We start from the raw sequence: 24,948 nt of genomic DNA, 5'->3' as shown, positions 1-24,948 counted from the left end.
CAGGCAGGGGCTGTTCTTGTTCGTTTCTATGTTCCTGGAGCGCCTTGTAGTGTAATTGATTTCCGTGTGATTTGGCCAGTGGATTTGTTAGACAGGCGGGCGCTGAAGGCGTTATGAATGGGCAGTAGGGTGGGTGAATGGGTGGGAGTTTAGGTGGATGGCTGACTGCACAGCATGGTGAAGGGGTGGGGTGGGTTCAGGACAGAGCAGGTGGATGGAGGGATAGGTCAGTGAGTGGAAGGGTGGGGGCAGTGATCAGATGGCAAGTGGATGGCTAGGCAGATGGGAGGAGGGATGGAGGGATGGAGGGTTGGAAGGGTACACAATTAATACCCTCTGTGGTACAGGCAGACTGGGATGGGGGGCAAGGCAGAAAAGTTGTGGCCATGCTGGAAGTGGAGGTCTAGGGTGCTGTGAGTGTGTGTGGGGGGGGGGGGGCGGGGGGCGGGAGGGGGCAAGCAAGAAGAGCCACCTGGCCTAGCTAGTGTGGCTCAGTGGTTGGGCATCGACCTATAAACCCGGAGGTCACAAATCGATTCCCAGTCAGGGCACATGCTCAGGTTGCTGGCTCGATCTCTAGTAGGGGGTGTGCAGGAGGCAGCCAATCAATGATTCTCTCTCATCATTGATGTTTTATCTCTCTCTCCCCCTCTCCCTTCCTCTCTGAAATCAATAAAAGATATAAAATAAACAAGAAGAGCCATCTGGGGGGCTCTGGGGGCCAGAGGCTCAGCCAGGCAGGTTGGCCAGGACTCACCGCTGCCCCCCACTCTCCTAGGCAACAGGAGCTCCTGTTCCATTTCCTGCAACTGGCCACGGCGGTGGAGCATTATCAGCAGAAGTTCCGTTCCCAGGCATCCGTCATTGATGAGATTGTGGACACTGTGTTTGAGGTGAATCAGGCAGGACCAGAAGGGAGGGGCCTGAAGGGAGGGGCCGGGGGTGAGGTGACGCTGGAAGGCCAGACGGGGGGACTGTGCCCAGAAGGAGCCCTGAGTGACAGTCCCATGGGCGTTGGAAAAGGCAGAGGCTGGTGGCTCAGCCACCCTCCCATCCCACCCCACAGGCTGGCGAAGACGACTTCAGGAAGTGATCCCGGGACAGGGACAGCGGACACAGACTTCAGCCTCTGGCCAGCTGCCCACGGGGTGGGTGGGACAAGTCCCAGACCTGCTGGAATGATTGTCGAGGCCTGCAGAGCTGGACCTCAACAGAGTTTTAAAACCCCAGCAGGCTCTGTGTCCTCACTGTGTCCTCATGGGCACGAGACAGCAGGACGGTGTGTATGCACGTGAGTGTGCACACCCAGGTGTGTGCGTGCGTGTTGCATGCGAAAGGTGCTGTTCGTGGTCTCCTCCAGCCCCGCCAGGGCCTGGCATCCTAGCTCGGCCCAGCAGTGGGTTGGCAGCAGCCAGAGGGCTGACCAGGCACGGTGCTGGAGGGAGAGTGGGCGCCCTGCCTCCGGGAGGAAGGCCTCTCTGGCCCAGGAGTCAGGAGAGGAAGAACAAGCTGGAATAGCCCTCTGCTGTCAGGGCATGGGGGGCCAGTAGGCTCCGGAAACAGGGGCTCCGAGCTCAGGAATTGAGCGCCACCAGCACCTTTAGCATCAGTTAGGAGGCTATCATGAACCCCGAGGTCCCCACGCGCTTGGGCCTGCGCTGGGTGCTGGAGACCTAGCACTGAGTCGAGCACAAGCCCCACCCTGGCTCCTCCACTATCTACAACACCCCCCTCCTCTCCACTACCTTCACCTCCTCTAGCACAGTGAAGCCATCATGCAGTACAGGCGGAGGGTGTCAGGGGTGGGACTCCAGAGGTGAGGCTGAGGGTGACAGACAGTTCTGCCAACCAAACCTGTGCCTCTAAGCTGGGCGTGAGAGTGGCGAAGCTCCAGGCCTCTGGACAGAGGAAGCATCTCCCCTCTCGGCCTGGCCGAGGGCGCCGGCTGGCTTAGGGCCCAGGAAGAGGCTGCGCAGGGGAAATGCCATCTGGGATTTGCGCACAGATTCCGGGGATGGGGAGGCCACCGGGCAGATACCTCCAGGCCTCGCCTCACTCCACCACCTCACATATTCATTCAACAAGCATTTCCTCCCGCCTGCCCTGTGCCAGCCCCGTGCCGGAAGCTCCTGCTTGGCGACACGTGGGAGCCCTTCCAGCAGCCGCCCCACCACATGGTCCTGGGCCGTCTGAGCTGCCACATCTGACAGGCTGGAGCAGCTGCAGGACGGAGTTCCTCCGGCATCCCTAACGCCTGTCAAACCCAGCCCTCAGCGCCTCAGCCTTTCATGTGGGAGTCACATCTATGTACCACTTCCCCACTTCTGAGACAGAGGGCAGGGCCTGGGAGCTGGGACAGTTCCCCACTAGGTCCCAGCATTGGGCAGGGGACCGGGCAGGCACAGCCGGTGTGAGCCCTGGCCTGCAGGGGGCGCGCTCCACACTAGTGCTCCCAAGGGACCCAGTCACTGCCCGTCCTGTCCCAGGTGTGGGTGTTGGACCGCTCTGGGTTGGAGCGTGTGGGTCTCTGAGGTTATGTGTGTGTGGGTCCGTGTGTACATCTCCAGGTGGTTTCTGGGTGGGAGCGCTCCTGGGTTGCCCGGCGGTTAGTGGTTTTCTGGATGTGTGTGTGGTGTGTCCAGGAACATCCGAGGGTGCGTTTTGGGTTTCTCTGTCCGGTGTGCTGAGGAGTTCTGGTGTGTGTGTGTGTGTGTGTGTGTGTGAAGTATGACTTGTAGCTGCAAATCCAGGTGTGCATGAAATATTGCAACTCCGTCTGCTCTAAACCGTATCCTCCCCTCATCCCTCCTGGAGGCAGATTTCACCTCAGCCCCTTGGAGGTCCTTGTCCAGCCCCTTCCCGGAGCCCTGCTCCGGGCCAAGCACAATGTGTACTTGAGAGTCACTGTCCCAGCCCTCCTGGTCTCGGCCTGCAGGGCTCAGCTGTCTCTGGGCCACGCGTGGGTAGAGAAATCTCACAGCCTGGGAGCTCAGAGTCCTGGGGCCCTGCTGGCTGCCCCCCGCCCCCATGCCACCCTGAGTTGCCCAGGGGGCTGAGAGGGAGGAGTGCTGAGGTGCTCCGCAGAGTACTCACTGACTCCCCTTTCCTCTCGGGGGCACCATCCCTCTCCTGTGACTGTCTCCCCTGCCTCCGCTCTGAGAACACTGAGACCCTGGAGCTTTGTTCCTCTACATCGGTGATGCTGGGTGTTTGGAGGACTCCAGATTTGGAGCTAACCCTGTACCCCTCAGCACTGTCTGGGCTGGGACAGCAGTTCAGCCGGGGGCGGGGAGGTGCTGCCAGGAGTGGGAGTGGAAGACGGGGAGAGGGAGGAGTGAAGCACTCAGAAGAGACCGATGCAAGAAGCAGTGTTAGCGATTTATTGCAGCAGACATGGCCCATGGACCTGAAGCGCCCTCCACCGATGGCCCCGCTCCCGTGGCCGCAGGGGCCTCCTACACGGGCACGCAGTGGTGCTTGAGGAGGCTGGAGGAGTTCTCCCAGGGGACCACTAGGATCTCAAAGTCGCAGCGCAGCTTCTGCAGACAGAGTGTGGGGGGAGAGGGTGGGTGAGCCTGGCCCAGGCCTGCCTCCTCCCACAGTCAGTGCTGGCCCACCATGAAGGGCAGTCACTGGCCCAAGAGACAACAAAGCTAGATCCCAGATCTTCCCAGTCAACTCTCCAGGGGGAACCCCCATCTCCTCTGCACCCCACCCTGACCTGGCGCTGAGTCACTCAGAAGGCAGGGAGGGGTTCAGCCCGACATCAGTCTGGCCGGCCAGACCAGTTCAAGCTGGACAACCTGAGGCCCCAGGTGCCGGTGGGCAGGGCCGAGTGCAGGGCTCTTACCTCCTCCTGCACCCCTGCGGCCAGGGGGCAGGTGGTGAGGTCCATGCGGTCTCCAGTCACCGAGCTCTTGCGGCAGGCTGTGCTCCCCATCTCCACGGTCAGGTAGTACTTAATGCCAGCCACCAGCTGGGACGGAGGGCAGGGGCAGGTCAGGGGTGCTGGGACATTCCCTCTCGCCTCTCTCACCGCCTCCCATCTCCCATGCCCTTCCCCTGGGCACCAGCACACCGGCCTGGGGATTCAGACCTGGGGCAGGAGCATCCTGGTGGGGATTCAGACCTGGGGCAGGAGCATCCCGGTGGGGGTGCCCGGGGGAGAGGCCGAGGCCCGGGCCAGGCAGGAGGCTGCCCAAGCGCACACCATCCTGAAGCCCACTGCCTCCTCTCCCCCACCTCCCTTCCCGATTAGCTGGGCAGGAAAGGGACTGGTGTGAAGCTGGTGAGGTAGCTAAGCAAGGTCAGGGGTAGATTCTATTTGAAATTTAGATATTTGGTTCATTGTGAAATTTTGGCATTAATTCAATTTTTAAAAATATATTGGTGGACTCTCCTGATTACTCTTGTGACTCCTCCTTCATCTGGCGCCCGGCTGCGCGCCCCCCTCGCTCTGTCCCGCCAGCCCAGACGCACCTGACTCTGCGCCTTGAGGATGCGCGTGTCTCGGAAGTAGTAGAGGCTGTTGCTGCCCATGTTGTAGCTGGCCACGGCCGCCTGGGCCGCCTTCTGCACCTGTGGGTCAGTGGGCTTCAGGTCCGTCACTCCTCCTACCATGCGCTCCCCGGGCCGGGCGCGGGCATCGCGGGGCAGCGCCAGCAGACAGAACGCGAGCAGGGCCAGGCCCAGCGCCAGCGAGAGCTTGGGCTGCGCCATCGTCCTCAATGCCTGACCCAGGTGCTCGCGCCGCTTTTACGGGCTCCGGTTCTCCGAGGCTCCGCCCGACCACGCCCGGCCCCGCCCCTCGGCGCGGTGCGCCCCGCGTGGGGAGGGGGAGGGATCGCTGGCTGGGACCTCTGGCCAGGCCCCCTTCCCAGCACCGGCACACCTGTGTACCCCACGCTTGCCCTGCCCTGCGGGGCACACCCAGTCCTGCGAGGGAAGGGACAGTGGCAGCCCCCAGCAAGGGCCACCATCCGGACAGTTCACAGGAGGCCAGTCCAGTGTGAAATACCCACAACCGCTATGAGCAAGCTCTCACTCTCACCATTTACTAACTGTAACCTCGGAGAAGTTACTTGACCTCTCGCTGCGTGGGTTTCCTCCTCTGGAAAAGGGGGTGCTGTGAGGGTTCCGTAGGTAAAGGGCTTGGAGAGGCCTGGTACTATGGTAATGAGTAGCAGGTAAGCAGGGGCCTTGCTGGGCTGAGCTGGGTGCTGTGTGACCCTCACAACCAGCATGAATGGGACTCCACATGTCCACTTAACTGGAGGAAACAGGCCACAGGAGGCCACTGACTTGCCCAAGGACCCCAGCCGGTGAATGACAAATGGTGATGCTGGCTTTGAGCCCCAGCAGGCTGTCGAATCTTTGCTCTTAAACCAAACTGAGACCAAAGGATGAGAATTGGCCAGGAGGGGTGTATGTCATACCAGCTCTGCCAGTGACTGACTGGGTGACTTTTGACAAGTCCCCGGAGCTCTGAGAGCCTGTCCTCATCTTAAGGGGACAACTATCTTCTAAGGCTATTCTATTCATGGCCCCAGACTGGGTCACCCATAGGCAAGCTGGGCGTGTGCTGGAGGTACCAGCACAACAGGGCACTGTAACTCTTGGGAGGAATAATCTGATAATGCATAAAAACACCGAAGCGACCATGGGAGAAGTCTGGATTTTGTTGAGATTCTTCCTCTGTTTTACAGCAATCAGTACAGTCTGTACATGGCTGGGGGGAAGCAGGCCTTTTGCCCTTAGGACACTAAGATTTGGTCAGTGCTTAGGGTCTACTCTAGATCTTAATTGGGTCTTGGAAGAGATAGTATGTGACAAACAGTTGGTGCTTAATAAGTGGTAATTAGAACTGACCCTTGAATGACATGGGTTTGAACTGCATGAGTCCACTTACACATGGATATTTTTCAATAAATACTGTAAATGTATTTTCTCTTATGACTTTCTTAACATGTTTTCTCAAGGTAATTTCTCAAGTGTAAGAATATAGCAATATATATATATATATATATATATATATATAAACAAAATATGTGTTAATGGAGTGTTTATGTTAATGGCTTCTGGTCAATAGTGAGCTATTATTTGGCAAAGTCAAAGTCATATTCTTTTTTTAAAAAATCTTTATTGTTGAAAATATTACATGGGTCCTCCTTTTCCCCATTAACCTCTTCCAGCTCACCCCATCCCCCCCTTCGAAGGCCTCACCACCCCAGTTTGTGTCTCCGGGTGATGCATATATGCATACAAGGCCCTTGGTTGATCTCTTCCCACCCACCCTCCCCTCCTTCCCTCTGAGGTTCAACAGTCTGTTCATGTTTCTATGTCTCTGGGTCTATTTCTGATCATCAATTTATTTGGTTCATCAGATTCCACATATGAGTGAGATCATGCGATAGTTATCTTTCTCCGACTGGCTTATTCCGCTCAGCATAACACTCTCCAGGTCCATCCAGGCTGTTGCAAATGGTAAGGGTTTTCTTTTTTATTGCCACATAGTATTCCATGTGTAGATATACCGCACATTTTTTATCCACTCATCTGCTGATGGGCACTTAGGCAGTTCCCAAATCTTAGCTATTGTAAACTGCGCTGCTATGAACATGGGGGTGCATATATCCTTTCTGTAGAGATAGATTTTTAACGGGGGGCTGTCACTGTTCCTAACCCCAACTTGCTTAAGGGTCAAGTGTACTGAGGAATGAGTCAGCACCCAGCATTCCCCAGGACCAGAGTGTGGTCACTGCCCGGTCCAGCTGCTACCCCACCCCCTCAGCCCAGGTGTGAAAACAATCTTGGGATTCCAAGGAGCTGTCTCAGGTTTGTTGTGGGCTCAGGTGTCTGCCTTAAAGAGACAGACCGAAGTTTGTGGGAAAGCTGGCTGGCTTGATGAGGAGGCCAAGGCCAGGCAGGAACCTGACCCGAGAGAAGCCGGGAGCGGGGAGAGTAAACACAGGACAGAACACAGGGAGCGGGAGGCGAGGCAGCCCCAAGGGGCCAGGAGCCTTCGCAGGCTCTGGCAGGTCTGCTCTCCTGTTACATCAGGTTCAGCCATGACCACGCTTACCCCCAACAGCTCCCTGGAGCATCAGCCAAGGCCCAGTCCCCGGCTCACTTGCCCCTACCTTACCTGTCACTCACTCCTCCGATGCACCCCACCCTAACAATGGCCAGACCTTTCACCCACTGGGCTGTTCTCACAGCCGCAAAGCAGTAAGCATCCCCCTCATTTTGCAGACGAAGACAGTTAATCCGGGGTCAGGACACTTGCTTAAGGTCAGACAGCTAGCCGCAGCGTAATCATGTTGCTGGGGGGAAGCAGGCCTTTTGCCTTAGGACAGTAAGATCTGGTCAGTGCTTAGGGCCAAGGATCTTAATTGGGGCTTGGAAGAGGTAGTGGGGGAAAGGATGGGGGAAGAGAAGTTAACAACTACTGGGTCCTCGCTACGTGCCAGGGACTCATGTTCATTCATCATAACAGTTCTGCAGAGGCAGTGAATATGTCCTCTTTTTAGAAGGAAGAAATGGGGGGTCAGGGGGGAGGGTCGGTGGTGGAGTCTGGGGTGCCACCTGTGTCAGCACCGCGTGTGAATCCTGGACGGCTCCACCATAATATGAGGTCTGCTGTGCAGGGGAGCACCCCTGGAGGTGGGGTACCCGGGAGAAGAGCCCGTAGCCTGGACTGCACCCTGTCTGGACCACTCTGGCTTCCAGAAGGGGCCTGAGCCAGGTGTGAGCGTGGTCCGGGTTGGCCATCCCCACTGGCCACAGGGCACAGCCTCCAGCTTTGCTGTGGCCCAGACATCCCAAACCCGGTTGCCCGTGGCACCACTCTCTCACCCCTAGACAATGGGTCTCACTGCCCAGGATGGACCCTTGCCATTCCCTTCACCCTGGGATCAGGCCTTCATTCTGTGCCCCCAAACCCCCATTGAACCCTCACCCTTCATTCTCCCCTCCCCAGGGCTCGCCTCCCCTTTCCCTGTCAGACCGCATCCTGGAAAGGAGCCCCAAGGCAGGAAAGCTGTGAGCCAATAGCGATTAACTCGATTAACTCCCCGCCGTGGGGGGACTCCCCTGGTGCAGGGGCTTCACATCCGTTAGCTGGTTGAATCGTCACCGTCCTGCGCAGCTGAGGGGAGGCCGAGCTCAGGGCAGCGAGGCACCTCGCTTCAGGCTGCACAGCAGATAGAGGAGGAACTGAGACCAGAACTGGGCCCACCCGGCTCTTTCAGGCACCACCAGTCAAGGTGAGGAGTAACAGTGGACAGAGCCCTGGGCCCCTGCAGGGAGGCGGCGATGTGGAAGGGGGGGGTGACAGTGGAGAACACATACTGGGAGCTTTTCACACTATCTGGGCTGCCACCGGGCAGATGTCTTGGGCTTGGGTTCATCCTGTAGCCTCGCCCTATTTCCTTTCCAGGGCCAGCAGGGTTCCTTCAGGACCCCAGCGCGCATGGTTGGGCCCGATCTGAGGACTCAGGACTAGACTGGCTGCGGGGGTCAAGCTCTGGCTGGGTGCAGCTGCAGCAGGGGTGGCTGGGACAAAGAGTGAGTCAGCATTTGCTGACTTCCAGGCCCACCCATGCTCGCCGACAAAGCACGTCCTGTTGGGCAATGTGGGCTGACATTTAGATAACCTGATTGCTACCCATCCCCACCTCGGTCTGTTTTCCCCAACAGCCCAGGCCCGGAGCCTTTTGTCACGCGGGCTGAGTCGGGGCTGGTTTCTGAAAGGCCAGTCACAGCGTACGTTCTAGATGCCTTTTGTCTCCTGCTGCTCCAGGACTGGTCCAGGAAGCTGTGTGGGAAGGCACCCAGATAAAGAGTGTGGGCCTTTCCAACCTGCCGCAGGTCCTGCCGAGTCCCAGGGAGAGGTGCGAGCAGGTTCCAGCGCCTCAGAGACAAAGCCTGTGGGCAAAGTGGGAGAGAGCCCACGAGGAAGCAGAAAGCAGCAGAGCAGCCGCACATCCCACTGATTTCTGCTGAGGCCCCAGTGCCAGAGCCACGGGCGGCAAAACCGGGCAGGCAGCGTGGGAAGGACCCCTGGGAGGGCTGCTGGGAAGGAAGAGCCAGTCTCCCTCACCTCGGAGTGCCAACAACACTCTGGCAGTCGAGGCTGAGGTGGGGGAGGCTGTGGCCCTGCTGGGCACTCCAGGCTTGTGTGGCAGCATCACAGCACAGCGGGTCGGGGTCCCTGGTCGCATCCAGGAAAACAGCAGAAACACAGCATGGCCTGAAACTCCTGGGACAGCCCGCGTGACCACCTCCGTCTGGGCTTCAGACTGGCAGCCTCCCAAGTGGCCTGTAACACAAGCCGGGCCCTGCTCTGGCCACCTGGTGACTTTCCAAGGGGCCATCGCACTTGCCAGAGCCAGCCCTGCACCGAGCCCTCACCCCTACGAACCACCAGTTTCCAACTACTCGCAGTCGCTCTACCCCCGGGGTCTGTACTTTTGTCTCCCTTTTCTTCTATTCTGCTGTGTAGCTAACGTACAGAAAAGTACACAGAGCGTATCTGCTCACTTTAACAAATAATTAGCCAATCCGGTATTACCACCACATAGGTCTCAAGTGGAAACTGCCACTCCCACCCCCAGGCTTCCTACTCATCACACCCACCTCCTGCCCCCAAAGGTGATCACTGTTGATTTTTGCAATAAGCTTTTTTCTAGTTTTACCACCGAGGCAGAGATTCCCAAGCAAGGATTTACTGCACTTTACAAGAATGGAATCACATTACTGGATGTTTCCATTGTTTGCTTAGTTTTGAGATTCTACCCTTGTACACAGCGAGTTCATGTTCACTGGTATTGACAGCCATTAGCTGTTCCCGCTGGGGGCTGTCATAAACAAAACTGCTGTGGAGGTTCCCAGCGGTGTGGGAGTCCTTGGTCATAGTCCCCGGGAGTGGAGTGTTGGATCATAGGGTGGGTTCCAGTTTTGCTAGAAAACTCCTGTCTTTCCCCAACTGTCTTTACATTCCCACCAGCTGGCTTTCAGTTCCTGTTGTTCCATTACCTCATCAGCCCTTGGTAATGTCTGACTTCAAAATTTTTGCTAATCCAGTTTAGCAAAATAGCATCTCACTTGTATTTCTGACTCCAAGCGTAAACACCTTTCCACAGGTTTATTCATCATTTGGGTATCCCTCAGGGCTGCCTTTCAATATATTTTTATTGATTTCAGAGAGGGAGGGAGAGGGAGAGGTAGAACATCAATGATGAGAATCATTGATGGGCTGCCTCCCGCGTGCCCCCACTGGGGATCAAGCCTGCAACCCAGCATGTGCCCTGACCGGGAATCGAACTGTGACCTCCTGGTTCATAGGTTGGCGCTCAGCCCGAGCCATGCTGGCGGGCCATTTGCTTTTCTTCACTGCAGTTCTGCCTGTGCCCTGGTGAAGCCCTTTTCGTTTACGGGCTGCACATATCCTTCCCACTCGGCTTAGTCTTGCCCTTCACTGTTTACAGTATTTTTAGATGAACAGTTTCTATTAATGGAGTTGACCAACTTTTTCTTCTTAAATTTTCCCTGAGATCATGAAACTCTTCTCATATTATCCATTTTAGTATTTAATATCTGTCCGTCTCTCCTGACCAGACTGTAAGTCCTCTTGTGACGGCAGAGGGGGTACCATCTGGACTCCATTTTGACAGAAAGAACTCGTCTTAGAGGCCCATTACTCCTTGCTTTCAGTAAAATTCCATGGTTCAAATGAACCAAACCACGCCCTTAAAGGAAAGACTGTCCGATAAAATAGTGGGGCTTTCCCTCCAGTTGTGCCACTGAGTTATATAACTCAGAGTATGTCTTCACACACTGCGCTTAAAATGTTCATGGTTTACCCTAGCCCAGTGATGGTGAACCTATGACACGCGTGTCAGAGGTGACACGCGAACTCATTTTTGTTGATTTTTCTTTGTTAAATGGCATGTAAATATATAAAATAAATATCAAAAATGTCTTTGTTTTACTATGGTTGCAAATATCAAAAAATTTCTATATGTGACACGGCACCAGAGTTAAGTTAGGGTTTTTCAAAATGCTGACACGCCGAGCTCAAAAGGTTCACCATCACTGCCCTAGCTGATTTGGTTCAGTGGATAGAGTGTCGGCCTGTGGACTGAAGGGTCCCAGGTTCAATTCCGGTCTAGGGCACAAGCCCAAGTTGTGGGCTCGATCCCCAGTAGGGGGGCGTGCAGGAGGCAGCCTATCAGATTCTCTCTCATCATTGATGTTTCTCTCTCTCCCTCTCCCTTTCTCTCTGAAATCAATAAAAATATATTTTAAAAATATATACTCATGGCGTTTTTTTTTTTTAATATTGCACTTTGACCCAGCTATCACACCATGAACCTTTGACACAAGGCTAGGGCAGATAACTCGGTTAGTATCAAGTGCTATAACATCCTTTCTGAACATCATATTCTGCAAAATAATTGTTCTGTCAAATGGTAACTAGAATATCTGCATAAGCATTATTTTATAGGCCCTTTGTTTGAGTGGTCCACTGACCCCCGAAAATACCTTGGAATCAACCGTTGCCAGGTGACAATGCTGCCTCATCCTCATTCCCCAACCCTATACCCATGCCAAGGCTCCTACATTAGCCATCCACAAGAACTCCTCTGGGGGCTCAACTCCTCTTTTCTGCTCGACTCCCTTGTGCACAAGCTCTTTTCAATAAACTCCATCTGCTTGATCTTGCACTAAGTTCAGTGCTCATTCCTACGACACGAGACTCAGGAACCTGACAGTAACACACTGAGAAAAATTCTGTAAGCAATAATTCCTCCTGTTCTGAAGGAGAAAGTCAAGCAGGGCTGGGTGCTGCACAGCTAGCATGCCATCTGGTCATTACCACAATCTCATTTTCCAAGTGGGGAAACTGAGGCTGAGAGGTTGAGTGACATGGCCAAGAAACACCGGACTCTGTGGTACATGGGAATCCAAATGGTTTTGAGGGCCAGTCTGGGTACTTCCTACAAGTAAGTCCATGAACACAATAGTCTCTTAGCCCTGGTTTCCCCCCATCCGTGAAAGAGAAAACGGCTACTTATTATTGTGGAAGAAAAAGTGGTTGGAAAAATCTTAGCTGTGGGCCCGGTTCACAAAGTGTTCGAGAACAGGATGGAAGTGCACCAGCGTGTAATTCACAGCCCGCCCAGCTCTGCTACCCATGGTCTTTGCTTCCCTAAGATAGCAGGGCAGAGGGCAGAGCCCCGCCCACTCCTCCAGAGGCCAGGAAACACCACGATTAACCGGTGAACTTTTACCCGTATCGGCTCCCCCTCTTCCTAATACCTCTGACTCCCACTGACTTTTCCACCAGGTGCTGCCTAGCCCAGCTGTTGACTCAACCGACATCTGGAACACCACAGCCCATCTGGATCCAGGAAGGGATCAGCCCACACGCTCCCACATTACTAAGGGATTGAGACACTCCAGGCACCTGTTCGAGGCTTGCGTGACGAGGGTGGCTGTCCTCTGGAGTGAGGAGGAAGCTGCCAGTTTTGATCTGCACTGATAAGAAGTACGCAGACCTGATCAGTCCCTGGGAAAGTGGCGACTCCCAGCCCACCTGCTTTCAAACCACACAGCCCAGTATTGGAAGGCCACTGACTTTATTGATTTAAAAAACTTTATATGGACAGTGACTGTTTTGCCAAAAGAGAAGCCAAACGTCATTAAACAGACCAGGGGTGAGGGTAGGGGCCAGAAATCCACTCAGAAAAGCTGATTATCGACCCGAAACTGGCAGGGGAAAGAGGAGGGAGATGCATGCAAGAGTGAGAATTCCAAAAAAGTTGAAATGGTGAGGGGAGAGAACTCCCCCAGAGACCCGGACATCGGTGGTGAGCAGACAGCAATCGCTTCCTTGGTAGAGGACAAGGGAGTAGCCCCCACTCAGCTGCAAACTCTGAAGACTCGAGGCTGGCGTTAGGGACGGGGGCTCCCCAGAGAGCATCACAAGAAGGCGTCACACCACTCTCGAAGGCACCCAAAGCAGTCCCGGGACTGCTTGGCGTTGGCGCCACATGTGTCCTTTAGCCACTCCCGGAAGAGGTCTTCGTCTTTCTTTAGCACCAGAAACTGGCCAAGGACCACATAAGCCTGCAAAACAGGCAAAGCACAGGGCAAGCTGCTCAGTGCTCTGTGAAACTCAAGACAATAAGGCCACGTGTGTGGCCTTCAAACCCCATGAGCCTAGGACAGCGGTCGGCAAACCGCGGCTCTCGAGCCACACGCGGCTCTTTGGCCCCTTGAGTGTGGCTCTTCCACAAAATACCACGTGCGGCGCGCACGTACAGTGCGACTGAAACTTCGTGGCCCATACGCAGAAGTCAGTTTTCGGCCTTCAGCCTGGGTGAGTCTATTTTGAAGAAGTGGCGTTAGAAGTGGGGGTACGTTCGCTGAGGTCGACCCCTCAGATTGAGGACGCTTTTAGCAAAGGCCAGCTCAGGAGTACCCTAATGAAGTTAATAACAATGTACCTACCTATATAGTTTAAGTTTAAAAATGTGGCTCTCGAAAGAAATTTCAATCGTTGTACTGTTGACATTGGCTCTGTTGACTCATGAGTTTGCCGACCACTGGGCTAGGAGGAAGGGCAGGCTCCGGCTCCCTCCGCAGAGTCTATGCCTCTGCCCACCCTGCGGGCACACTCACTGTCCTCCCTCCCTCCCCACCCCCAGCCCTCCCCGCCCTCCCCAGGGGCACGCAGCCGCCCACACCTTGTCAAAGCCCCTTTCCTCCAGCTTCTTGCCCAGGACTTCGCCGATCCCGGCCAGGCTCCCCACTGGCTTTTCCCCCATGGGCTCTGCCACGAAGTCTCGGTGCTTTTGGGAGGTTGTCATCTTGATCAGGATTAATCTGGGAATCCCAAGGAAAGGTAGGTTAGGACTGAAAACCCGGAGATGCCCGAGGGCCCACTGGCCCAGGTCTCATATTAAGAGAACGTTCAGCCAGCCATTACGGTGGCTTACTCGATTCCCCTCCTTTCACGGGTAAGAAAACGGAGGTGCAAGAGGAGTTTTCCCCCCGCTTCCACTCTTCGTGAGAGCAACCCCCGCCCCCGCCTGCGGGGAGTGTTTTTGTGAATCGCCCAGAGGAAAGGCTATCCTGCCTATCAGGTGGCGCTCGCGGGACAGCGGGAAAATCCCTTCAGCAGCCGGCTCGCCCCGAAGGGGTCACTCCCTCTGTGACCTTGGCTGCGAAAGGAAGGCACTGACTGACCGGAACGGCCACCGGGCACGAAAAGCACACAAAGGTCCCTCTGCCCACCCGCCGCCCCGGCTGCTCACAGGCTCAGGCCGCAGCGCGCACCAGCTCCCCGCCCCGCCGGGTGCACGCCTGGGCCCGGGCCGCGCCCGCCAGCCCCGCCCCCCGCGCGCCGCCCCGCCCCCTCCACGCGCCGCCGCACCCACGCGCCGCGTCCTGCCGCCAAGCCCTCTCCAAGGGCGCGGACTCTAGCCGGCTGCACCGCTTGCGCCCCCTCCTCCCTCCTCCGTGCACCTCCTCTGTTTTCCAGGCTGGGCCCTGCTCCGCGGCTGGCGCTCACCGGCAGTTCCAGCTCCCGTAACGGCTCCTCCCGCCGCCGCCGGCTGCTCCCGCCGATACCTCAACCCACTAGAACTTTCTCCCACTTCCGCTTCCGGGTCGCCTCAAGAGCCGCCTAAAAAAATTAAATTTGGCACTTCTAGCTGCTTAGAGCCATAGAGTTGAGGCGCTCTGGACCTCCACGGCAACCTTAGTAGACGCTCCTTTTCGGTCGACTCGCGGGAAGCCGGGCTGCCTTGTTTGATTTCTCTTCTCAGGCAGCATTTCCGGTCTCAGAGCAGAGGCCTCGGTGAAGAAAACTTCTTTTCCCCGCTGCACGGCATCCGGAACTCAAGGACCTAGCGTTGGCCCACTTGTCAGCAGGAAGAGTTAGAGGGACGGACAGGAGAGAGGAGGGTGGCCGGAGGCCTACGGCAGAGCGCCGGAAGTACTGCTCTTGGAAGGGTCCGACTCAGGCCGAACCGTGTCGGGCTTTTAGGAGTCGGGCAGGAACCGGAGACGCTGAAGACCTGAGTCCTAGCAAACTCCGCCGTCTGGCTCACCGGCGGGTTCATTTTCTGTGCTTTCATCGGCTCAGCCGCGAAGTGAGTCGTGGACCAGCCACTCCCTGCGTCCAGCCTCGAGAAGGAACGGGATCGTCCCAGCGGCGCCGTTGGGAGAAGAGGGCCAGCAGGTAGGCGTGGGTCTCTCTCGGTGTCTTTCCTCCGGGATAAGGGAGGAAGGCAGAAAACAACCGGAAGTAGCACTTGGGAGTTTTCCTTGGTAAACCACCGGTGTTGGTGGTGTCAGTCCTTGTCATCTCAGAACTCGTCAGAAAGACAGCAGATGCCCTGGACCGAGACCGCGCCCCTCGCCCTTTGATGAGTGCGTTCCTGGCTCGGACCTTGGCGGCGCTCTCCTCTCTGGCCTCTGCCTGTATTGTGTTGAGGTGGCGAGCATCTGTGTTGTGTGGCTGTGCTGCACTGGGGTGTACACGCATATTGAGGAAGATACCGCTTAGCTTATCTCTTCCCGAGCGATTGCCAGGATGATTTATTTAGTTTTTATGTTATGCCAGTACTTAAGATAACATGAGTTATTTTTATGCGCCATACGCTGTTCTGAGTCCTTTGCTTACATCCTCTCATCCTAATAAATGCTCTGGGTTAGCTGTTATTTTTCTCGGAGGCCTAGAGAATTGAAAGTAAGGATTGTCAACCTAAAAACTTCCAAACCTGTGGAGAATTTTTATAAGCGTTTATTTGAGCCAAAATGACAGCAGATGCCAGGGAGCACGATCTTAAACCCTCCAGAAGTTAATCGTTTTGCAGTTTCACTTATAAATTTGAACTTAAGGATGAAGCTAAGGAAGATTACAAAAGGGTGGGAGAAAGCAAGGTGGCGATTGGGTTACAGGATCGTTAATGAGATTATATGCTCTCTTGAGGGTCAGGACTTAAAAACCTTTCCTTAAAGAAGTTATAGGCCTGGGCCCTGGCCAGGTAGTTCAGTTGGTTACAGGGTCGTTCAAGTTACAGGCTTGGGGCATGACTACCCACCATGACGTGCCCAGTTAGGAATTTATTATCAGATCGCCTTGTGAGGTCACTTTCCATACAACCCCTTTTTTTTGTTCACAGAAAATAGTCAAACTAAGATTTCAATCCACGCAATTAGATTTCAGAGCCACGTTCTTAACCAGGACACAGCCACTCCTCAGTAAAAGGTCCCAGCCCATCTTCAAAACAGTCCTGGGTTCTGATCCTGCCATCCAAGGAACTCAGGAGAGGGGGACAGCCTCTGCCTCTCACCACCCTGGAACAGGACCGGCATGTCTCAGGCCACCAAGAGGAAGCATGTGGTGAAGGAGGTACTGGGGGAGCACATGGTGCCCTCTGACCACCAGCAGATCGTGAGGGTGAGTAGCATTGGGCATAAGCTGCTCTGCCCCGACCCCTCCACTCCTGTTGGAGCCCTGGGGTGGGGGAGGGTGCAGCCAGCTCAGTGGGTCTTTGAGCTGGCTGATGAGGCCAACTGGTTCTCGGTCTCCCGGACCAGGTACTCAGGACCCCAGGGAACAACCTGCATGAAGTGGAGACAGCCCAGGGGCAGCGCTTCCTGGTAAGCATGCCCTCCAAATACCGCAAGAACATCTGGATCAAGAGAGGTGAGAGGGGCAGCTCTCTAGGAGTTAGAACCATTTCCTGCGGCCTTGGCATCCGCCACTGCAAGCTGGACCGACTGGTCTCTCCTCCTCTCTACCTACAGGGGACTTTCTCATCGTTGACCCTATTGAAGAGGGAGAAAAGGTGAAGGCTGAGATCTCCTTCGTGCTCTGCAAAGACCATGTGCGCTCTCTGAAGAAGGATGGGCTCTGGTAGGTGGTCCCCTTGGTCATTGGCTGCAAGATTTCTGGGAGGGATTGACTTAGCTGTGAAATTAGGGGCGGAAAGATCATAGCATCCCAGGCAGGGACAGCTGGAAACAGCTTTTATGCTGAGAGATTTCTCTGTTCTTTCTGACCCTGGCTTTTCTCCTGATACAGGCCTGAGGCCTTTGAGGTGGCTGAGAAACACAATAACAACAGGAACAGGTGAGGTTCAAGCCTTAGAGTAGAGAAGACAGGAAAAAGGGGTTCCAGCTTTAGTGCCTTGGGGAAATAGAGCCTGTCTTTCTCCCTGGTGAGAGCGCCTCAATATGTGGTTCTACATATGTGGGTAAATTCTGTGGGTTAAAATCCTGGCTTTGCCACATAAATTGGGGGCTGTACACAGGTTACTTCATCTCTTAAGCCTGCATTTCCTCACCTATGAAATAGGAGCCTTGTGAGGATTAAAGGAGCTAATGCTTATAAAATTGCTTAGTATAGTATTTGTATGCAATGTGGGTCCATTGCATGTTGGTAAGTAGAACACTTATTATTAAAACCAGTGGCTCTAGTAAACTTTTGAGGGTGGGGCTGGGGGTTGTCTTTAACCTGTTTTCCTTGGCCAAGTTTTCCTGCTGTTTGCTCTGACTCCCTGTCTGACTTGCTGAGCCCTGACTACTTAGCCATAAGGTCCTCCTTTTTGTGGGGCTCCTCGTTTGCAGATCTTGCTTTCCCAGAAGGCATTGGGCTAACTCTGTCCTTTTCCCCCATGAAGACCAACTCAGCCAGAACTCCCAGCTGAGCCACAGTCATCGGGAGAAGAGTCCAGCTCTGAAGATGATTCTGACCTCTTTGTTAACACCAATCGTAGACAGTATCACGAGAGCGAGGAGGAGAGCGAAGAGGAGGAGACAGCCTGAGGCTCCAGGACCCACTTTTCCTCCTCTGACCTTGGACAATTCCAGAGTGCTATGCAGATCTTCCCCCCAATGGGGACAAGGCAGGACTCCTCTCTGAACTGACCTTCTGACCCAGGAGAATTAAACCCCTGGTGGGTGGTGACTTGTGCTAGTGTCCGAGTGGCTCTCTGGAGGGAGAAGGGACCTGTGGTCCAGTTAAAAATTATTCCTTGGTAGAGGTCTCATGGGCAGGAAATAGGGAATGGCTGGACATTTTGAATGAATTTAAATTGAGGAGGGAGCTCAGGTTTCCTAGGTTCTCTCTCTCCTCTCCCTCCCTCCCTCTCTCTCATTGGGCACTTAGTAAGTGGTGGGCCCTGTGCTGTCCCTCCTTGCATGTACTTGATAAGTGGGAACAGTCCCACTTTATTGCCTGCTCGCAACCAGTACTGATTCAGGCTTTCAGGGTCACAGCCATAGGACTAGTCCCCCGTTGCCTCTAAGAAACACTCAGGATGAATTTCATAGTACCTCACGAGCCGATTTCCCTGCATTTCTAGTCACCGTGACTGCAGGAGTGCCCACCTCCATGCTGCTGTGTATATCCCCTGGTTGCTGGACCCTTGTGGCAACTTAGACCATCATTCCTCAGCCCTCTTGTAAAACACATCATCCCACTTACCTCTTTTTTTTTTTAACCTCTGGCTATACGTTACTCCTCATTGCTGGCGTTGACCTTGTAGTCTCTGCTCAGACTAGAAGAGTTTATCTCCTGGCTTAGAGTCTTTTACCTCTGCTTAGTCATTTCTACATCCCATGGATGGGCCTGTTCAGCACTGTGGCTCTTTAGTTCCTTGATAATCCCCGTCACTAATGCGGGTCTTCTATTCCAGGCCTGCTGCCTACATCTCTACTCCCTGGACCCCTGATATCAGTAGAAATTGTAGTACCTTTAGAAGTCAAATACCTGTACAATCACCGCCTTCTGGCTTTCTTGTTTACTTGCTCAAATACCCCTTCTGCAGAAATTCTTTATTTTCATCCTCCAGCTCTGCCACATTCCCACATTATTCTATCTTCGCTTTCCTCCTTCTGCCACTTGGATTCCATGGCCCACACCCTCCACTCCCTTGTCTTCCTTCATTGTATTCAGCTACTAAAACCTAACCCCAGCCAATCCCATCATTCACCTCTGTGCCTGTAACTATTAGAGAAAACCACCAACTGGGCTCACTTGTTTTACCTTAAATTTATAATTGTAAACCTCAAACAAACCCTCAGCACTGCCTAGTAGATCAACTCTGGGGTGCATTTTGAAACTTCTTATCTTGTCTACCTATTCCCCCTTCCCCTGCTAGTTACCACAGCTTATACTTCATTAAGAAATAATAGGCCACCCTAACTGGTGTGGCTCAGGTGGTTGGCATGCCATCCCATACACCAGAAGGTGGTGGATTGAATTCTTGGTCAGGATACATACCCGGGTGGCAGGTTTGATCCCCAGTCAGGGTATGTGTGGGAGGCAACTGATCCATGTTTCTCACATGGATGTTTCTTTCTCCCCTCTCTCTAAAAATCAATAAAACTATATGTATCTATACATATAAAAGGCTAAGCGACCATCCAACCAGCCGGTAGGTATGACATGCACTGACCATCAGGGGGCAGACGCTCAACATAGGAGCTGCCAGCTGTGGTGACTTGGCAGCAGCGGTTCTTGGGTGATGTACCCAAGAAATACGTTAATAGCAATATTAACATATTTCTTCTAATTAATTTCCTTTCAGTGTGCACAAATCTGTGCACCGGGCCACTAGCACACACACACACACACTTATTTTTTTTATTTTTTTTTAAAGAAGAAAAGAAATAGTAGGCCTTTGGTGAGAATTCACACCTCCCCTTTACCAACCCTACAATGTCTTCATGGATCTTCCTGTCTTTTTTACTTTCCATTATAATCCAGTGGGACTTCAACCTTTCCACATGTATCTGCTCCTCTCCTCACTTTCTATTATGTTGCTTAGTCTAGCTTTAAATATATACACATATGTGTGTATTTGTGTGTATGTGTACATACATATGTTCAAAATATATATATAGAGAGAGAGATAGAGCCCTAGGTGGTTTGGCTCAGTGGATAGAGCATCGGTCTGTAGGCTGAAGGGTCCTAGGTTCGATTCAAGTCAAGGGCACATGACAGTTGTGGGCTCGATCCCCAGTGTGGGGCATGCAGGAGGCAGCCAATCAATGATTCTCATCATTGATGTTTCTATCTCTCCGTCTCCCTCCTCTGAAATCAATAAAAATATGTTTTAAAAAAGAATGAAAAAATGTATATATACACACAAAGAGTAAACATCAGATGAGGTAGAGACGTGTATTAATTTGTTTGAAGTTTATTTTTTATGGGAGATAGCTAACTTTTTTTCCTAAAGTTGTGGCCACTTGTCCCTCTATCATTTATTGAATGGTTCATTCTTTCCTCATTGCTTTAGAATACCTTTTAAAATAAACTATATTCCTGCATATATGTGGATCTCTTTGGAATTTCTAGTCTGTCATGTTTGTGTACAGAACCACATTCTATAGCATGATTGATACAGCTCCCTCACCCCTGCCCCACTGTTCCTGGGACATTTCATAGTTTCATGTCTTTTCTGACATAAGAACTTTAGAGTGGATTGTCAATTTTCATTTCAAAGTCCTGTTGAGATTTTCATTGGCATGAGTTTAAATCTCATACTTTGATATGGAGGAAAGTACTATCTTAAGACTTAGGAATCTTCTTATCCAAAAATGACGTTATGTTTGTCCTTTTGTAAAGTGTTATTTCCATGTGGGTCTCTAATGTTTCCAGTTCAGTTTAGTCTCAGGAATCTGAGAGTTATTTGTTGTTATGAATAGATCTTTTAAAATTACATTTCTAACCGTCACTGGTGTGTAGGAAAGCTGTCCATCTTTGTGGGCTCACCTAATCTAAATGAATTCTGATTCTCTTGCTGACTAAAGAGTAAAATATGCTAGAGGTAGGTTTACCTGATCCTTTATGCTCATTTCTATTCTTGAATTGTAGAGGCCAGGACCTCCAGTATAATGTTGAGTGGCACCCTTATTTGTTCCTCTCTTAGCAGTAGTTCTCATGTTTTCTTGCTTTAGGCTTCTCACAGATAACCTTCATCAGGCTGAAGGTATCTCCTTCCGTTCTAGCTTACTGAGGGGTTTTTCTTCACTCAACACATCATGATGAATTTCTACATCTACTGAGATAATAAAAAAATTTTGTTTTATTGTATTGATTTTCATTAATAGATTCCCTAATATGGAACCATTCTCACATTCTGATGTAAACCCTGCTTGATTTTATAATATTGAGTTAGGATTTTTATATCTTTCAGGCAAATTTCACTTTAAATTTTATTTTTAGAGACAGGAAGGGAGAGGGAGAGAGAACATTGATATGAGAGGGAAACAGCGAAACATCGATCCACTGCCTCCTGCACGCCCCCTACTGGGGGTTGAACCCACAGACAGGGCATTTGCCCTGACCTGGAATAGAACCAGCGACATTTCAGTGCACAGGATCATGCCCAACCAACTGAGCGACACCAGCCAGGGCTCACTTTGTTTTAATGATCTGAGCTCCCTGTCCCATTTTATTTTATTTTATTTTTTAAAATATATTTTATTGATTTTTTTACAGAGAGGAAGGGATAGAGATAGAGAGTTAGAAACATCGATGAGAGAGAAACATCGATCAGCTGCCTCCTGCACATCTCCCACTGGGGATGTGCCCCCAACCCAGGTACATGCCCTTGACCGGAATCGAACCTGGGACCTTTCAGTCCGCAGGCCGACGCTCTATCCACTGAGCCAAACCGGTTTCGGCCTCCTTGTCCCATTTGATAACAATTATGCTAGCATCTAGAACTGGTTTAGAAACATTTAATCTTTTTCTTCAGGTTTGAATTCATAGAAAAGGAATTATTTGTTTCTTCAGAATTTGGTGAAATTTATTTATAAAAACATCTGCACTTAGGCATTCTATCCAAGTTTTCTATCCTGGAGTCAATTTTGATAACTTTTTTAAAAGAATCATTTTATGTATAGTTAAGGTTTGGGGAGGCAAAAAGTCATGTGTAGTAATTGGCATAATTAACAAAATCTCACCTGAGTTAGCAGAATCGGACAAGCTCATTGGCCTGAGATCTGAGAGCAGAGCTTTAGGCAGAGCTGACCCAGGACCAGCGTGGTTCCTCAGGGCTCTCTCATTTGTTTCTTGGGTTGTCTCTGCTTCTCTCGGTTGATGGGTCCCTTACTCCCTACAGGAGGCTCCCCTTTCCACTCAGTCCTTACAAAGAGTTCTTTCCTCATGATTCATGTATTTCCAGAAAGAACAATTGTCTTGCTCAGTCACCTGCCCTCTCTTGGGCAATCACTGTGGCCAGGGCTGAGTAGGAAGTTAGGGAGCTGGGGGGAGGCAAGATGAGCCACCCCTGATCCACATGACATGTTTCCCATGGAATAGAGAGGTTCTTATCCCAGAAAAAGGGAAAGGAGTGAAAGCAAATCAAACCAGCAGGTACCCGTCCTGGTTTCTGTGTGTTTTCTTTGACTAGCTTTGCAAAATGCCTACTTTATTGGCCTTTTCCTGTTTCTTTGGGTTTATTTTCTGATTTCTACCTTCTGAGTTGTATGTTTTGCTAATTTAATTTCAGTCTTGTTTTTTTTTTAAAAAAATATATTTAGAGCTATAAGTTTTCCTGTGACTGTTACCCACTGTGTGTGATATTGTGTCTGTAAGCTTGGCCTTACGTTTTCTCCAGCTCTCAGTGATTCTGCAACTCACCTAATAGACTCTTTTTTTCCTCTGAAACCTTTTCATCCCTACTTCTCCATCTATTAGTCATTTAGCTCCTGGGGATTGTAGCTCAGAATCTTGATGGAGGTAGAGTCCTTGTATTCTGCATGCTTCTCCCCTTTTCATTCTCTGAAGCTGAATTCCACCCCTGTTTCTCAACTCTGGTGGAATCCGACTGTGTGAATAGATCTTCCAGAATGAGTGAGTGTTGTAAGGGCCCCCTTTCCCTCCCCAGTGCCATGGACAAGCCTCATGACTGGTCACCTCACAGTATTGACCCCTCCTGCAGTCAGGCTTGCGAATTGTGGCCCTCAGGCTCTGTACCTCTGTCCCTTTAGGACCAACCTTCTCTGCCAGGCTATTTCCACTAGGGCTTCTCCCCACAGCCCGGCTCCCTTTCTCCCCTATCATCCAGCCACCCATATACAAGGTGGGCAAAAGTAGATTTACAGTTGTGAGTACACAGTTTATTCTTGTATTATTATTTATTAATTGCATTGTTTTCCATACAAACAACTGGAAACTTACTTTTGCCCCATCTTGTATGTGTACCAAGGAGCACACTCAACGATCCAAGTTAACCACATGGGTTTTCTCCTTTAAATCTGAAAATGTGGTGACATATCTGTGTGTGTGTGTGTTGAGATACCTTGACACAGTTTCCCACGGTAAAACATCCTTGCATTCCTGGAATAAGAGTCATGACGTTTTTCAGTATGTTGCTGGATTTGTTTTCTGATATTTGGGGCACTTTTGCACTCAGGTTCCTAAGTGAGATGGCTTGAGCTTTTCCTTCCTGTGCTGCCCTCGTCTGGTTTTTATATTAAGGTTATGCCAACCTCCTAAGATAAAGTGTTCTCTATTATTTATTTTCATTACATGTGTTTATATTAAGATTGGAAGTTTGCATTTCTTAAATTTTTTATAAAACTTTAAAACCAAAGTGCCTAGCATTTTGGGGATGATGGGTAGATTTTTAACTCTAGGTTTTTATTAATAATAGATTGCTCTGAAAGACAAAAAAAAAAAAAAATAATAGATCGCTCTATTCTTGAATCAGCTATTTTTTCAAGGAAAAATATTTTTTCTAGTTTCTCATTTTTTATTTGTGGTTTCAAATTTATTGACACAAAATTGTTTATAGAATTGCCTTATGTTTATAGTCTTGACTGTACCCAGATTATGTTTTCTTATTTACATGTAATATTATTTATTTGTTATTTCTCTCTTTTTTATCCTGTCAGTCTTGGCAGAAGTTTATTAGTCTACTAGTGCCCTGGTGCATGGATTTGTGCACATTGAAAGGAAATTAATTAGAAGGTGGCTGGCAGGGCAGGACTGGGTGAGACAGGCCGGACACACCCTGGAGCCAACCTCCCGCAGTCCCTCCCCTGGCTGGCCACACCTGGGGCCACAGCTTGAAGGTCGTCTGCAGTGTGAGTGGGGTCCCTCGGCCTGGCCTGCAGGGATCTGGCTGAAACCAGCTCTCCTACATCCCCTTAGGGGTCCCAGATTGTGAGAGGGCAGTTCTTGGGTGACACCCCAAAATCGGGCTCCCTCCTCTCTGGTTCCAGGTGCACCTGAGAACCACAACTGCAGCTCGGCAGCTCCTGCGTTGAGCATCTGCCCCCTAGTGGTCATTGCACATCATAGGTACCAGTTGGACCGTCACTTAGGCTTTTATATATATAGATTCCAAATACCAAATTTTTGTTGCCATTCCTCTTTACTGTTAGCTTCCTCATATTTTTAAAATTCCTGCTCTTGCTGTATTTCCCCTATACTTATATTCCCTTTGGGTTTATTCTGTGGTTTTCTAACCCTTTTGGTTGGTTATTTAATTAGCTCATTAATTTTCAGCTTTACCTCCTTGCACACCCCAAACTAGAGGGAATTTTCAAACTTAAAGAAAAGATTAAAATTGTAAAATAAGTACCTGTAATACCCTTCATGAGGGCCCCTGTGGGGAGCAGGCACGGCCATGGCATACTCAGCCCCGGGGCGCCTTATGTGCCATGCCAGCTCAGCCTGGTTCAGTGACCCTGAGTGGGGGTGGTGAAAGGCTTAGAAAAGACAGACAAGAGAATGAAAGCTGGGTCTTGGTGGGACGCTGCCCCTCTGATGGACAGCGCCCATGCCCACAAGCCGTGTCTTTATTTTATAGCAGATGCCACGAGGCAAAGTAGGGGCGTGATCAAGATGTTTACAACATTCTCATTGGTTTCAACCCTACTCAACTACATGCACCTGAACTCTATCACTCA

At 51.6% G+C, this 24,948-nt stretch overlaps 3 protein-coding genes and 2 non-coding genes across 6 annotated transcripts; 1 reads left to right on the top strand and 4 right to left on the bottom strand.

Annotated features, from left to right (window-relative positions):
• Positions 1-3,359: 3,359 nt before the first annotated feature.
• On the bottom strand, positions 3,360-4,754 carry CST6 (cystatin E/M). The gene is made up of 3 exons (XM_070426440.1): positions 4,480-4,754; positions 3,851-3,976; positions 3,360-3,539 (listed from the first exon to the last, which is right to left on the bottom strand). The coding sequence occupies exons 1-3, from the start codon at positions 4,717-4,719 to the stop codon at positions 3,456-3,458; spliced, it is 450 nt and encodes a 149-aa protein (XP_070282541.1). The 5' UTR covers positions 4,720-4,754; the 3' UTR covers positions 3,360-3,455.
• A 6,038-nt stretch (positions 4,755-10,792) lies between these two features.
• LOC139019150 (small Cajal body-specific RNA 1) lies at positions 10,793-10,937 on the bottom strand. Its single transcript, XR_011473042.1, has one exon. It is a non-coding gene; the product is annotated as a small Cajal body-specific RNA 1 (non-coding RNA).
• A 362-nt stretch (positions 10,938-11,299) lies between these two features.
• LOC139019149 (small Cajal body-specific RNA 1) lies at positions 11,300-11,420 on the bottom strand. The gene has a single exon (XR_011473041.1). It is a non-coding gene; the product is annotated as a small Cajal body-specific RNA 1 (non-coding RNA).
• Positions 11,421-12,861: 1,441 nt separating this feature from the next.
• BANF1 (barrier to autointegration nuclear assembly factor 1) lies at positions 12,862-14,782 on the bottom strand. 2 transcript variants are annotated; one of them, XM_070427555.1, is made up of 3 exons: positions 14,579-14,782; positions 13,752-13,890; positions 12,862-13,131 (listed from the first exon to the last, which is right to left on the bottom strand). In XM_070427555.1, the coding sequence occupies exons 2-3, from the start codon at positions 13,872-13,874 to the stop codon at positions 12,985-12,987; spliced, it is 270 nt and encodes an 89-aa protein (XP_070283656.1). In that variant the 5' UTR covers positions 13,875-13,890; positions 14,579-14,782; the 3' UTR covers positions 12,862-12,984. The 2 variants fall into 2 exon arrangements, with proteins under 2 accessions (XP_070283656.1, XP_070283658.1); XM_070427557.1 differs by having other exon boundaries at positions 14,533-14,636.
• Positions 14,668-23,586, top strand: EIF1AD (eukaryotic translation initiation factor 1A domain containing). The gene is made up of 6 exons (XM_070427554.1): positions 14,668-15,250; positions 16,197-16,474; positions 16,615-16,723; positions 16,825-16,933; positions 17,102-17,149; positions 17,700-23,586. The coding sequence occupies exons 2-6, from the start codon at positions 16,388-16,390 to the stop codon at positions 17,842-17,844; spliced, it is 498 nt and encodes a 165-aa protein (XP_070283655.1). The 5' UTR covers positions 14,668-15,250; positions 16,197-16,387; the 3' UTR covers positions 17,845-23,586.
• The last annotated feature ends 1,362 nt before the right edge of the window (positions 23,587-24,948 follow it).

Source organism: Myotis yumanensis, unplaced genomic scaffold, assembly GCF_028538775.1.
Source record: "Myotis yumanensis isolate MYYU_CA2020_CCGP unplaced genomic scaffold, mMyoYum1.0.hap1 SCAF_10, whole genome shotgun sequence".
NCBI classification, from domain to species: domain Eukaryota; kingdom Metazoa; phylum Chordata; class Mammalia; order Chiroptera; family Vespertilionidae; genus Myotis; species Myotis yumanensis.
Note: the sequence above shows the minus strand (reverse complement) of the source record. Positions and strands in the feature narration are given on the sequence as shown.

Excerpts from the sequence above, each read along its gene's own strand:
- CST6 (XM_070426440.1), bottom strand. The coding sequence starts at position 4,719 with ATGGCGCAGCCCAAGCTCTCGCTGGCGCTGGGCCTGGCCCTGCTCGCG. Across the intron at positions 3,977-4,479 it reads TCCTCAAGGCGCAGAGTCAG|CTGGTGGCTGGCATTAAGTA; the intron begins GTGCGTCTGGGC and ends CCTCCGTCCCAG. Across the intron at positions 3,540-3,850 it reads CCGCAGGGGTGCAGGAGGAG|AAGCTGCGCTGCGACTTTGA; the intron begins GTAAGAGCCCTG and ends CTCTGTCTGCAG.
- EIF1AD (XM_070427554.1), top strand. The coding sequence starts at position 16,388 with ATGTCTCAGGCCACCAAGAGGAAGCATGTGGTGAAGGAGGTACTGGGG. Across the intron at positions 16,475-16,614 it reads ACCACCAGCAGATCGTGAGG|GTACTCAGGACCCCAGGGAA; the intron begins GTGAGTAGCATT and ends CTCCCGGACCAG. Across the intron at positions 16,934-17,101 it reads CTGAAGAAGGATGGGCTCTG|GCCTGAGGCCTTTGAGGTGG; the intron begins GTAGGTGGTCCC and ends CTCCTGATACAG.
- BANF1 (XM_070427555.1), bottom strand. The coding sequence starts at position 13,874 with ATGACAACCTCCCAAAAGCACCGAGACTTCGTGGCAGAGCCCATGGGG. Across the intron at positions 13,132-13,751 it reads AGGAAAGGGGCTTTGACAAG|GCTTATGTGGTCCTTGGCCA; the intron begins GTGTGGGCGGCT and ends CCTGTTTTGCAG.